The 14,417-nt window shown below is 44.8% G+C and overlaps 1 protein-coding gene across 1 annotated transcript in view; it reads right to left on the reverse strand.

Annotated features, from left to right (window-relative positions):
- Positions 1-14,417, reverse strand: part of DDX31 (DEAD-box helicase 31) — a 43,004-nt gene that overhangs the window by 25,706 nt on the left and 2,881 nt on the right. Inside the window, exons 7-15 of the mRNA XM_084219427.1 lie at positions 14,035-14,079; positions 12,759-12,800; positions 11,947-12,011; positions 11,032-11,151; positions 10,661-10,767; positions 9,710-9,945; positions 9,190-9,366; positions 6,700-6,759; positions 748-798 (exon numbers count right to left, since the gene is read on the reverse strand). Coding sequence (XP_084075553.1) covers positions 748-798; positions 6,700-6,759; positions 9,190-9,366; positions 9,710-9,945; positions 10,661-10,767; positions 11,032-11,151; positions 11,947-12,011; positions 12,759-12,800; positions 14,035-14,079 — 903 coding nt within the window. The remainder of the gene's footprint in view (positions 1-747; positions 799-6,699; positions 6,760-9,189; positions 9,367-9,709; positions 9,946-10,660; positions 10,768-11,031; positions 11,152-11,946; positions 12,012-12,758; positions 12,801-14,034; positions 14,080-14,417) is intronic.

A 14,417-nucleotide genomic window follows, 5' to 3' on the forward strand; every position in this document is an offset into this window, starting at 1 on the left:
CTTGATACATGTGAATCTCTGGATCAGTTTTTCCTCTATTCAACTAACCTTTTTTTAATTATAAATCTTTTATAGAAATGAAATCTGTCTCATGCTCTCAGCCTCCTCTTTGAAACGACAGGCTGCTATTTTTAAGGTTCAATCCATCTTCCTTTGTTTCTATTTTTTTTTTTCCCTAGGACTGTATTTCTGTCAACAGCAATGCAGCAGTGTGGGGTTTTGTCGGGCTTGTTTTCTTCAGGGAAAATCTGAACCATGCAGTTCTGCTGGAAGCTGGATGCCTGCAGCTACTCAGCCCCAACCCAGCCAAGCCTCACTCAAAACACTCAGGTCACTGCACTGACACTACTGGGCTACTCAATGTTTAACATTAGGAATGCACTTAAACTCCTCTTGGAACTGCCTCCCCAGCAAGCTCAGGAAAACAGGAACAGAACTGCAAGAGATGGTCAGGATTTCACAAAATTTGGCTTCCTGGGTGGAAGGAGAATGGAGGGTGCTTCATCTCCAGCCAGGAGAAACTCTGGTAACACCAGAGTTATTAAAGAGAAAGACCAAGGCTATCCTAGCAATGCTTTATCCTGGCAAAACCCAGAGTCCCAGTCCTGCAGTCAGGAACTTGTGGGTCTCCCACACCTCTAGGCATCAGCACTAAGACCAGCAAACTGCAGGAAGGTTCTGGACTGGAAGGGATTTCATCTGAGCAAGGCTGCAGTTAACACACACAGACACACAGAGCAAACCCACCTGTACAATCCAGGTCACTTGAGGCAGGTCCAGCCCCCGTGCTGCTACATCCTTTAAAATTAATAAGGAAATCACTTTAGTAAAAATCCTTTGGAGGTATCAGCAGAGTGAGGAGTCTTCTGGGATGGCAACTATGTCTGAAAGCAACTAGCTATGTAAGTAGGAATTTTATGTGTCTAATTTGGGGAGAGATGGACTGAAGGTCAGAAGTAACACTGAAGGTTTAAAATATCAGGATTGTTGGCAGTCAAAAATGCAATGCAATCAAAAATGCAATCAAAAATGATCCAGTACTATGGCCCAAAGCTTGGAGGACACAAGCACCTATTTCAGGATGGTGGTGTTGAATTACAGCATTTTGCTACAGCCCCCTGGCATTATATCTGAGAGAATCCACTGTGTAAATGGTAGTGATACCTTTGGTTGCTCAGTTTTTTCCACTGATGAAAAGAGATCTGCTCATGAGCACCTACTACCCAACACAGAGAGGGAGAATTAAATCTCTGAAAGGCAGCACTAGTTCTGAGCACACCTTTATCCACAGCAAATCTAAGTACTAAAATCAGGCTGCTTATGATGAAAAGGGAAAAAAACCCAAAAGGCCAATGGTCAAAAATCCCTGGCCTTGAGTGGAATGTCCAAAGATATAGAAAGATCTCTACCTACAAATAATTAGTTGTTTCCTAGGTGATGGTCTGAAGTTGAGGAGCAGATGACTTGCAGGTCATCTGGCCCTAAAATAAAAGGCAAATAAACAATTTAGCAGAATCTGCAGGAAGCTGGAACACAGCTTGAGGAGAGGGGACTTCAGCTATGCCTTAGATTTGCACCAGTCTGGCTTTGATTTGGAGAAACAAAATGCAGCTACGAAGAAAAGAGTCTGAAGCTGCTGTCAAGGTGTTATCTGATGTGCCAGCTGGTGAGAAACACCATCAACTTGGAGAAGGACTTGAATGAGACCCTTTAGTTATCCACAGCCAGATAACTCCAAAAACATACCCCCTTCTGAGAGAAAAGAAAGTTTAAATGCTATCCAAAACAGAGAGTGCAACCACATTTCAATCTCCCTTCTTGATTTTCTGTTCATTAGTAATGTCCTCACATTCTCCTTGGATTTTACATTCACCAGGCGCAATAGCAGAGCAGGTGTGCAGATTTAACTCTGTTAGGAAATGTTTTGCAACACATGTATCTTTTAGCTAGTTGCAAAATAGAATATATTAAGGACGTAAGCAGGAGCTTAATGTACTAAAAATGTGTCAGCCACCCACTGAAGTGTTTTCATGCAACTCCCACACACGTTAAAAGAATGGGAAGCTGATGTTTTGGCAGCAAAGGCCTTCCCATAAGCACCAACCAGGCTGTTCTGTGGCTCCAAGTGCAGTAAAAGAGGAGCCACTTTCCACAGCGCCCACTCCGAAATAACGCACACTCGCGCTCCAACACGCTCATTAAGGAGTGACTTGTTCCCAGAGTCAGGATGAACAGATGTACAAAAAGCTATTTAAAGGAGGTTGGAGGAAATAAATCAAGGGGAGCTGGGAAGCGTGTACAGCAGTTACCAGGATAACAAGACTATAAACTCTGCAGCGCGATCAGACGGGAGCGCTGACGGCTGATTCCGAGCTGGCTGCCTCTGTTCTTCCACGCTGACAAGGCTTTGGTGTTTTCCCTTCCTGTGCTCTTCCTCACACCCAGGAGCTGTGGAAAGGCTGTCTGAGGAGAGGGCTCTGACCTTGGCACAGGGCAGTTTCCCCAAAATAAACCAACAACCAGGACAGCCCTAGGGTCTGGAGCACCTCTAACATGAGGAGTGGACAGCACGTGCAGGAGCCATCCCTCTCATCCACCCAGATTCTTTCCCTACTCTTCCAAGATCATTTTCTCAACATCTCAGCTTGGAAAATCACTGCCACAGTTAGCATTTTCATGTGCATTTGCCCAAGCTGAAAAGGTTCCCTAAAAGCCTCATAAACAGCCAGGGAGAACATTTTAGGAGAAGGCTTTCTCCCATCACCGGCCTTGCATTCACGATCGCTTTCACAGTGCCACCAACTCCACTCAGTTGTTACTGACACACAGCAGCAGGTACTCTCCTGGGGTTTCCCTTGGCTCTCTTTCACAAATCTCTTGGGATTTACTGGTAATTGGAGTGTTTTGCAAACTCTGAAAGATTCCTCAGTATCAGTCCACCTGTGTCTCCTCAAGCTCCTTTTCCTCAAAGACCCAGGCAGAGAGCAGCAAGGTAGGACAAGGGTAAAAAGTTTGAGTTGATTTGCTTTCCTCTGCTGGCAGGGTCCGTGAGTTTCAACTTCTCAGAATTTTAGAAAAATATTTGTGGGTCACCTTTCCAGGAGAGAGAACACAGCTCAAACAACAACAATCCAGTTTTACATTTATTCCACACACAGAAGCACTAACCTGCTGCCAGTACTCTTTCAAGAAGCCCAAGAGATTTCCAATGTACCACTCTCCCTCTTTTCCACCGCCTCAGATGGCACCGTCCCTTCCATATGCGACCTCACACCACCATTCCTTAATTACAGGGAAATCAAGGATATGACACCTTGGCAGGTCACTGCTGCCTCCTTTCCATGGGCAATGGGAGGGCCAATTCTTCAGTGACCATCTCATGGGAGCAAAAAACCAAAACCAAACCTACCCCAGTGCCATTTTAAACAATAACCTGAAGCCTTTACCACATTCCTGCCCCGATTCCAACTGCAAGGCACACAAGGGCACAGGATCAAGGACCAATCCAGCTGAGGGATGCTAGAAAGGCTGAAATTTCTGCTTTGAACAATTCATGTTACCAGCCTGGGCTTGGGTGGGTACAGAGAACGGGGTACAGGGGGTGGGTGCCAGGGAATGGAGGGCAAAAAGGCCACACTGAAACTGAGTCCTGTCACCGCAGAAGATCGGAACCAACAGGGCCACTAAAGTTTTGCAAGGGCCTTGGTTTGCTCAGTCCCTCTCACACAATCTAATTAGGGCAAAGGAAATTGCTAAAGTTGCTTTTGAAAGACACTCAATGGTGAGGTCTTGAAGGCCCTGAGCTTGACAATTGGCTGCCTACATGAGGCCTAGAAGTACAGATGGAAGGCAGCTTGCTCAGGTGCCAGGCTGTCAGTTGGATTAAAATGACTCATTTATTTACCAAAGAACCTCACAAAGTGCTTTAGCTAACAGGCAGAGAGGGCCTAACGGCTCTCCAAGCTGGGGAAGAGGCTCTCGCGCCTTCCCGGCCTGCCAAAAGTCATTACTGCCGAGTGTGGAAAGCCATCAGCAGGGTAGAGACCCCCGTCGGCAGGGTGACAGATTGGGCTGCGTAATCAGAGGAGGAAGGGGAGAGCACAGAAGCTGTCAGAGGCGAAAGCTCTTGGCTGGGGCCGCCAGAAAACTGGCAAGATGAGTTAGCGTGACTGAGTAAACAGCAAACAATCTCCAAATGATCTTTCCTCCCTCCCTGGAAGAGATGAACTTGTTTAAAAGGCACATCCCAAAGGAAGCTGCAAAGAACTTTCAGTGAAGGAGAGAGAAATAAATCTGGATGAGACCCTCTGAGATACACGGCCCTTCCTTTATTTTCTTGTCTGCCAGCTTATATTGTCTGGCAAAAATATTTTATGGGCTATATTAATATACATATGACATAGAGCAAATTAATAAAAGGAACAGCAGGTCCCATTGCTTACTAGAGCGGAAAGATGGGTGGAGAACATGGCATAAGGGACAAGGGAAGGACGGCAACATTATTTGTGTTGCTCTTTTGTGAGCCAGGTTTCAAAATTTTGTGGGCACAAAACACGATTTCGCAGCGAAAAGAACAGAACCACCTTTCTGCAGAATATTTTTTTTGTTTTTCTGATATGGAGAAGAGTGTCAGAAAAAGCAATGCCCTTAGAGGCAGGAGGTGGTCACAGAGCCTGGCTGCCCTTTGGACATCTGCGTTGGGGAGGCACCTGTAATGCGGGACTGGTGCAAAGTGTATCTCTATATTAAGGTGTCCATATGGTCCCCATTACTGTGGTAACAGGCCACCTCCTGCTTTCAATGCATTTGTCCTCCCAACATCTCTGTAAGATGGAACTGTGCTACTTTCCCCATTTTACAGATGGGGAGTTGAAGCACAGGGAGATTTTGGACTCAAGACACACAGCTCACTGTGCTTAACGTGCTGACCACGTGCCAGCTGAGCCAGAGTCACCGGCTCCGGCAGGAGCTGCATCCCTGCCTTGCAGGAAATGCAAAGTGGCTTAGATTGAAGAGGAGGAGGGTTACAATAAATGTGTTACCTTACACCACCCTCGTCATGGCAATCCAGGTTACTCCATATTATCTCCCATTTATGACTATTACTTCCCACTTCTGACAGATCAGGAGCAGACCCACAGCTATTGCTGCTCAACTGACATGTGGCTATTTGCCTTGTCACCCCAATTCCGTGTTTGCCTGCACTGAGTCTGTGGCACAGCAGGAAATCAAAACACATCTCCGGTGTCTCAAGAGGGGAATCCCATCCACCGAGATTTCTTTATCCAAATTCTTCCTAGCTTGTCAACAGTTGCTCATTTCCTGACAGATTTTTCCTGTCACAGGCTGCTTTTTCCCTTCAAACCTTCTCACCCAGGAATTTCTAGCCTAGTGATTGCAATAGTTTTGCTTTCTCTTTGTCTAAAATTGAGCATTTACCTTCCTTCCAAACCCATTAAATTGGAATTTCAAAAACAAGATACATACCTGACATTTCTCAGTTATGTGCATCAAGGATAACAACGTTTAGCTATTTATTTTTCAGAATTTACCAAACACTTTTTATCTTCAAAACAATCTACACCACTGAATGATTTAAGCTCTACTCTCCTCCCCAGTTCTGACACTCAAGTATTACCTCTATACAAGGTAACCAAGTTACAGTTCCACTTATGCACTGCAAAGATGCATTTTGACCTTGATCAAATCACTGAAAGGTTGTACACACAAAGCAGGACCAGGAGGTAACAAGCAGAATTTTACAGGTGACATAATAAATAATTTGGCAATGCTAAATCAAGCACTCCTATATACATGGCACTCCTAGTTTGAACTGTGGGCAGAAAAAGGAAAAAATTCAGCTCCCCCACTCTGAAAAAAATGCAACTGGTTTCCTTTAAGAATAATGTGCAGCAAGAACAGGAGTCATTTCAGAGCTGGAGAGGATTTCTCAGCTCTAATTACTCCCGATCGCTGTAATTTACAGGTTTGCAGTGGGTAGAAATCGCCAAGATTCACACGTTTTCAGATCAACAGCTGCCACTATTAGAGAGCAAATCGTGCAGCCTTCTGCACCACTGCAGCAGCCTGTGGCCCTGGCAGGTCAGGAGCGAGAGGCAAAGGTGCCACCACAACCCAAGGGTGCCAGCAAACTTCAGCAGAGGACAAGAATTTCACTCTCAGCACCCTTGGAAGGAGCTTGAAGGGCACAAGGCAAGCAGCAGAGGATGTGCTTTTCCTTCTCTGGTTGGGCTCCCCTTTCCACCTCTGCAGGTGGTTGTTTTTAACCTTGGGGTAGTTATTAAAATGGGAAATAACCACATTCCATCCAGTTTTTCTGGCAGTTCTGGGGCACACTACAAATCAGGATTGCATTCTACTGGCTGCATGTAGGGGGCAAGGTTCCAGCTTCAAAGGAAGAGATTTTTCCAGACATAAGACCAAGCAAAATACTTGGTGGCCTCTAATATAAGACATCCATTCTTCCTGTATATGGTAACTCAGCAGAAGATCATGTTAATAGTTTGCAAAGAAGGCCTCAGTCCTTACTGAACATGTGAGATGCAGAAAAGGGAGATGACTTTCCTCAAGGTCAAACAGTGAGTTGGAATTAGAGCTCAGTGCCAATTCCTCTGGTTAGCCTTAGGGATCAGACAGGCCCATTAGTGTGGAGCTGCAAAGGGACTCCAGGTTACTCACAGTGCAAAGCAAGATGCCAGTCTTGGATTTTAGGAACTCCTGGAAGACCTCTGTCCTTTCCTAGAAGATCGAAAATGAAGAATTAAAAAACTGCTTAGGCACATTACAATCAAACACAAAGCAAATTAGCTAAGGTAACAATTTAACTGTGTCTTGTTCACTAGATCATGTAAAGATCCAAAAGCAGAGGAACTGGCCTCACAAGTGCCAGTCAGACTCTTCCTGCAAATGGAAAAATCTGTGCTACACAGGTGTGGTCCCAGGTAGGAAGGCAGTGTCTGGGGAAGCCTGGATGCATTTGAGCAAATCAGAGCAGCCAACACCTCCATGGTTTGCACAGAAGCAGAGCCTGTGTGTGCCAGCAAACAGGAACTGTTTGACACGGAGAGGGGATCCACAAAGGATTAGGCAGCACCAACAGAAGCACTGGCACACTTCATGGGCAAGACAGGCTTTTGTGGAAACAAGCAAAGCTGGACATGCTCACTGCTGTCTGTCCAGCCACACGATGGGCAGGATAAGCCCATTTTGTTGACACAGTGATATAATCACATCACAAGAGATCAGCCTCATCATGTGCCCAGTGGGGCATGCACACAGCCCCTGCTCTGACTCTGGAATTAGTGAGTGTCAGGGATGCTCAGCTGCACAGTGAACTGCTGTGGGACAAGGCTTCAAAGTAACAGGGCAGGAGAGATGGCCAGAAATCCCTGCCCAAGGGGAAAGGAGGCTCCCTCCTACACTTTTCTGTGTAGCAAAGGCCACCAGTGGGGCTGATGACACTGGAAAGGAAGCTGCTCCTTCCACCAGGGTCAGAGGCAGGTGCTCCCCAGCCTTGTCCCCATTTCTGCTCTGCACCACCACAACTCCTGCAGCCCCACTCCTTACATGAGCTCAGGCCCACAGGCAGGGCCATCCACAGCACCAGATGCCAAATGACCCCCCAACAGTCTCTGAGCCATTAAAGGGAACTGCAGGAAGCCAGTAGAACCCCTCAGCTCCCTTCAAAAGCCTCCTGCCTTGTCAGTCCCCAAACCTTCCCAAGCACATTCCAGTTATTTTAACAGCTTTGGGGGTGTTTTTATTTCTTGATGAAAGACACAAAAACTGACTCTACAACTCATATTACATCACAATGATATTTGCTCTCTCTGAGCACCAATAACCAAAGTTCTCAGCAGAACCTGGTCTTCACTTGCCAATACCACCTTTGCACCTACACTCCCTTTCCTGCTTGCCTTCCAAAATATCCTTATTTCCACATTTCAAGCCTTTCCCTGGAGTTCTGGCTGGGAGCTAAGTGTTACATTGATGATAGAGAAGAAACCTTACATTCTTGACTCCCAGCTAGAGGTGCTGTTCCAGAAAAGAAGGGAGACTTGGGCCTTGCTGACACACTGAACCCTCTGCTGACAAAAATTAAAGAAGAGAGCATGCTGTATCTTGTTGACAATGACAGCAGCCGTGCTCAGCAGTACCATATGGGATCCACAATTTAGCTCCATTAATGCTCTTAATTTGAAGACATCAAGCACTAATTACACACTGGGTACTAAAAAGGCAAAACCCTTCCCCTGGTGCCAGCTACTTAGTGGTGTTCTGTTGGCTTAACAGCTGGTCAGGGTAGAGTTGGGCCAGACCAGGCCTGCTCACTTGCTCAGGCAGGCAGGTTGAGGAAAGGCCAGACTGCAGGGACAGCAAAGCACATGTTTCTGGTCTCCACAGGATGGGAATGAGTGAGAAAAACAATGGCTCTTCACCTCTTGCTTCATCAGAAGAGCTCTATTCATTTACCTTCTCTGCTGTGTAGCTCAGAGCAGAGCGGCAGCTCTCTCCATCACAGACCAAGGGCAGGATCTGGGCCTGAACTTCCAAGGGAGGTCTCTCAGATATTGAGAGAAACTCTGCAGTGACAGTTCATCTGAAACTCTCCTCCTGGCCTCTCAGCCCTCTGTAGCAAGGTCCAACCTCTCCAATAGGTCCAAAACTATTTTGGGGTGATCACTGTTACAATGCTATTATTCCATCCCAGGGAAAACAGGCAGTGTCTGTCAAGACTGCTCTTCAAAACCAAAGCCAAACTGCTCCAGCCTCATTTAATGGGGGGGACAACCTATTATTACAACAGTAATAATGTTTTGTGGCTTGGATAAGGTTTTCCTTTGGCATTAAAAGTCTGTCTTGACTGCATGAGAGAGAAACACAGAGACATAAATGGTTTAGTGCATCCACTGGGAATAGAGAATGGCTGCTCTGCCTGCTGAAATAACACATTTGCTTCTTCAGGTGTGTTTTTCAGGTACAACTACCAAGGTATCTTTCAGAAATGGGACAATATCCTTATTCTCATTAGCAGATGGAAGACTGAGGCCCCTAGAGGTGAAACGACTCTCTGTCCTCTCTTCTGCCCTCCTGCCCGAAATAGCCACACAATAAATCATAGGGAAAAAGGAATAAAACTGCAGATCCTGACATTTTGAGAGTGCTTACTTCCTGCTCCATGTCACCGTGCAGACGTAGAAAATGTAAGCTCACAGAGGAGAGGGGTGAACATCCAGGTTGCTCTGACTCTGGCCCTGCTGAAAGGACCTTTGCAAGGAGCTCGTGGTAGAATTCCACTTGTTCACAGCTGGAGAAAAAGATGATCATCTTGTGGCGCTTTTCAAACTGCAAGAACAAGAGAATTGCACATGACCACTTCCAAAGGCCTCTCCCAATTCCCAGATCATGAAAAGATCCAGGTGGTTTACACTTCTGGAGATATAATTATCTGGGAAAGGATTACAGAGTCTGACACCAAACAGAGAGCCCACAACAGAAGAATGAGTACACGCTGCACAGGGATATCTCTGCCAGCATGAAAGACACAACAGCACCTCAGCTCTCTTGTGGTTCAAGATGCACTTCAAAGCCCTGGATCTAATCCATGCTATCCTCAACAGAGGAACAGATAAAGAAGTTGGAAAGGGCAAAGGGCTACTTAGTAATATAAATGCAAACAGAGTCTCACCTTGCATTTCTGCAGGATAAAAGCTGCTAACGTGACAAGCCTCAGTTTGCTGGGGACCATCATGACATACTGCTGGAGTGTCTCTGGAACAGCAAAGTTTTCCTGCTCCATGCAGTTCAATGATCTGCTGGCTTCCCTGTCTGTTTGTGATGCTGGTTCAGGCACCTTCTGAATTTCATCTGCTATGGAAATGCTGACAGGGTCATTCAAGCTGATATCGGCCAGGCGTGTCACCCCTAAACCACAGAAATGAGAGACACGTGAGGCCCAGTCTGGCCTGGGATGATGCACACACAGAAAAAACCAACTAACACAATTGCAGTGAAGAGGAGTGGAGGGCAAGAACCCAGTGAGCCACCCTCAGACACTGACAGCACCCCCTCACAAACCTCAGCCCTTTTAAGGCTTACCAGGCTTAGCTGCTATGGACTCCACCAGAATTTTGACGAGACACTACTCCAGCTGACTGTGCTATTTTACAGTACAGAAATGTCTTTATGGACAGACAGCATTTGGTAGCCTACTTTTAAATGGGTGTGGGAAAATCCCAGCAGATCTTCCCCTCTGTCAAGAGTGCAAGAGTCAGGAGGCCTGGCTCAGTTCCTGCCACAGCAGATGACTGTTTGTGTGGTACAGAGCAAAACAGCTCCCTTGCAATTAGCTTTTTGCCTTAATTCTGAATTTGTAAAGCAAACAAATTAACTTTCAGGTTCATGGTGACTTTGCTATGGAATTTGGGAGACCTACGTGGAGACCATGGAAGTACATACACTGACAGAAATTCCAGTAATAAAGGAAGTGCCGTAAGCCAAAGAAATTAACAGAAATTAACAGGAAATTAATTCCACTCCTCCAAAGGGCTTCAGACTGGGCTGTAACAGAGGCAGACTCAACCAAGTATTTTGCCTGTTCATTATTCAGCTACAAGAGCCCCATCTGTCCATAACCCACCTTCAGTGAGGGTGGCTGAGAGCAGTACATTCTGACGTGTCTCTCTCTCAGCATTTAAAGCATTGAGTATCACAGCCACATCCTTCTCAAAGCCCAGGTCCAGGATCCTACAGAAACAGCAGAGATGGTTAAAGGTGCTGTAAGAAGGAGAAAGTCTTAATACTGCATGACATCTTTGCAATGAACAATTGTCCAACAATCTGTCCAAAGTGGGTATTTCGTCCTAATCCCAGACATCTGGTGCTTGGCTGAGGCCACTGAGCAGGAATGGATTAAAATCCCACCCTCTCATATTTTAAAAAGATATTTAGTGAATTATGATGCAGAGGGTATTGTAATAATTCCCCATATCTGAACACTTGGAAGTTTACCTGTCTGCTTCATCAATAATCAGCCACTGAGTGCGACGGAAATGGATACACTGCGTGGACCTGATGTGATCAACCAGGCGGCCAGGGGTGGAGATGAGGATATTTATCCCTTTCCTTAACCTGTGCAGATTCAAAAACAAAAAAAAATAAAACCCAGGAAAGAGAAAGAAAAGAAAGAAAAAACAACCCCATGCAGGTTAGTATGGAGTAGGACCCAGAGTGAGGAAGTGGAACCTACAGAGGGAAAAAATGCCACAATAAAATCAGGGACAGCACCTTCTCACTGATAAAAACTGATTTGTTTTGCCCAGCTAAAATTTATCCTTGAGCATCACTGATACTCTGATACTCAGAGGCACACTCAGTGCTGAGGACAGGGTGGAAAGAAATATTAATAATATTAAAAAAAAAAAATCTGACACACCCAGCTAGGTTTTCTTTTCTAATTGAGTACTTGTTTTACTGTCAAGAGTAAACTTCTTTTTGTGTATGATTATTTAGAGAGAAATGAAAATTCCACTTTGGATTACCAGCTTACAATTCAATTCTTGAAAAGGGGAAAGAAAGGAATTTTTAACACCAGGAAATCTCTTCTCCAGAAAGCAATTTCCCCCATAACAAATACAGTTGGTGGTAAGCAAATACAGGTGTTTGTCAGAAGAGGGAAAAAAAATACTGACACAAGAGCTCATCTTCTCAGAAGGCTCATCAACATTTTAGAAATAGATTCAACTGGAGGAAGTGAATGTTTCCTGCTGACCCAGCCACTGTGCCTGTGTAAGATCCAGGGGATCACAGCTTGATCCAAGCTCACCATCCTCCCTCCCAGTAAGAAACACTCTGAAGAAGAGTATTAGATAAAGAGTCTGTAGAGCAGAAGGACCCAAAATACAATTTAAGAAGTTGGTTTCCTACCTGGCTTTTTCTGATTTTCTCTTTTCTCCCCCCATTAGCACTCCAGGCACAATCCAGGTAAATGGCTACAGAAAAGAAAACAAAGACCAGCAATGATTCTTCTTAATAACAAGACAAAGCCTAATCAAAAAGAGAGAGGATGGAGCTGACAGCAGTGTGCATGTGATGTGATCACAGCTCCAGCACTAAAAAAAGACTTGTAAGTCTCTTTTTAAGACTTATAAATTTATAAGACTTATAAATAATGAGAAAGTACCCTATTATTCCACAGAAAAATGAACAGGGGGTGGAAATATGGATCAGATAAATAAATGATTTAAACAACTTCTAGCCCAATGGTAAGATACTCTGCCTCAATTACAAGGAAAGCACTATCATTTAATGATTTTAAAAGCCTTCTCATTTCTCCAGTCATTCAGCTGGCAAAGCAGTTCCCCAAGTCCTGCTCCCCATCTGAAACCCATCTGGCCAGTATTAGTTTCAGTAAAACGGTCCTTGTCACCACGAGAGTTTCCATTCATAACTCAGCCTGAGACAATGAAAGGTATTTCTACAAACAAATGGCTGTGAAAATCAACTGTGCTTGTTTATCAGCACATGTGCAACTAGGGTGCCATAATTAATCACTTAATTGCTCATGTAATAATTTAAAACATGCCATAGGGAAATCACACATTTAAACACATTTATCTTTAAGGACCATACATCTTGCCAGGTGCTGGATTTCCTTAAACCTCCAGCTGGATTCACAGGAACTGATGTTGTTTAGCTCCCCACAGGCATAAGAACAACACAGGGCATTGAATTCTTACCTTAAGTAGTTTCTGGATGGTATCAAAACTTTGGAGTGCAAGCTATGGAAATCAACAAAAGAAAATGAGCTCTGACAAAGTCTCTCTGGACTAAAAAGTTGGCTTACAAATCCCCATGGCACAAAAATCTGTAAATTAATCTAGTTACCCATATCAGAATTCTAAATGCATCCTTAGCTTTTCTTTTAGAAGCTGCTTATTAATTTTTTCTCTTGAACAAATCTCCCTTTTATTGTATTTTGACCTGCTCAAAAACCTCTACTGGCTCAGCTTCATGAGCTAGCTCTCAGGACAAGAGGGACTTCTGCTGGCTTCTGTGAATGCCCTGGGGAGAAAACAAGCTACAGGCACAGAAGATTTTGCTCCAGAGGAAAAATAAAAGGGAAAATTACAGGAATTCTGGGAAAAAACAACCATGAAAAGGAAATACATAGGTCAATTCTCTTCTGGCAGCCCTCACTGTTCCTCACCTGACCCACGGAGTGATTGTGCCACTGGTTCTTTCTATCTCTGCATTTCTTTTTTCAAGCAAGGTTATTGCTTCCATTACAAAGTAATACCAATTGTAATCACAAATTATCTTCCTAAGTATTCTCAGTGGCAGCCCTTTAAATGAGTTTACACACAGTTTCCTCCATGCTTAGTATTCACATGGCATCCTAAAGAGGCAGTAAGTTGTTGCTGTAAAAATTTAAATAGCTTCAGAGCCTTCTCCTTTCAGATAACAGAGCACAGATATTGTACTGCAGGCTGCATAAAATATTGGATCCCAAATGAGATCCCTGCAATCAATTCTCCATATGGAAGCTATTATCATTTGACATACCAAACAAAAATAAAAAAGGTTGATAACTTTTTCTGACACTGCCTTTGCAATTACAAATAATATAAATTAAATTGAAGAGTTCAGTGGAGAAACCAACTCTGGGAGGCCTCAGCTTCAGCATTCACTTATGGATTTGAATAAACAGCTTTGAAAATGAAATACTTGTATAAAGCTACACATTTAAGCTGAATTCACTGGTTTTACTCATTCCCCCTACACTGAGCCAGAGTTTCTGCAGCCTCCCCAAAGACTTCCAACTGCAGGAGAACTGAGAAACTCCTTCCTTACTCTGGTTGGCACTGAACAAAAATGACACTTTCTGTCAGGGCAAGATCTGAGCAAAAGGAGAGTGATCTGCGAGTGTTTTCTGATGTGGGGAACTCTGGTGGACCCACATCCACATCCCAAAAATCGGTGTTCAGATAGATTGAGGAAGGAAAAGCCACCTACCTCCCTGGTTGGGACGAGCACAAGCGCGTAGGGGCCGTCGCTGCGCTGCAAACACACAAGAGCAGGGCTCTGAGAGAAGGCAGCACTGAGCACAGCCCTTCCACACCTCCCTGCTCTCAGCCAGCACTGAAGGGCTTCAGTCTGAGTCTGTACATGACATTTTAGGGTATTGCTGCCCCACAGCTTTTATAAAATCAAGTTTTTCACGTGTCAGTCCTACACTGCCTTTTTGTCCCTGCTCACAGTCAAAGCCAACATTTTCTCGCAAGCACACGCTGTTTCACTCTTGTGTTCCTGAGCTGCAGGGATGCTCTCCTGCTTGATGCACAGTAACAATCTGCAGGTAGGAGTGACAATCCAGGATGGGCTGGGAATGCTTCAAC

The sequence above is a fragment of the Fringilla coelebs genome, assembly GCF_963513975.1.
Source record: "Fringilla coelebs genome assembly, chromosome: 21".
Classification (NCBI taxonomy): Eukaryota; Metazoa; Chordata; class Aves; order Passeriformes; family Fringillidae; genus Fringilla; species Fringilla coelebs.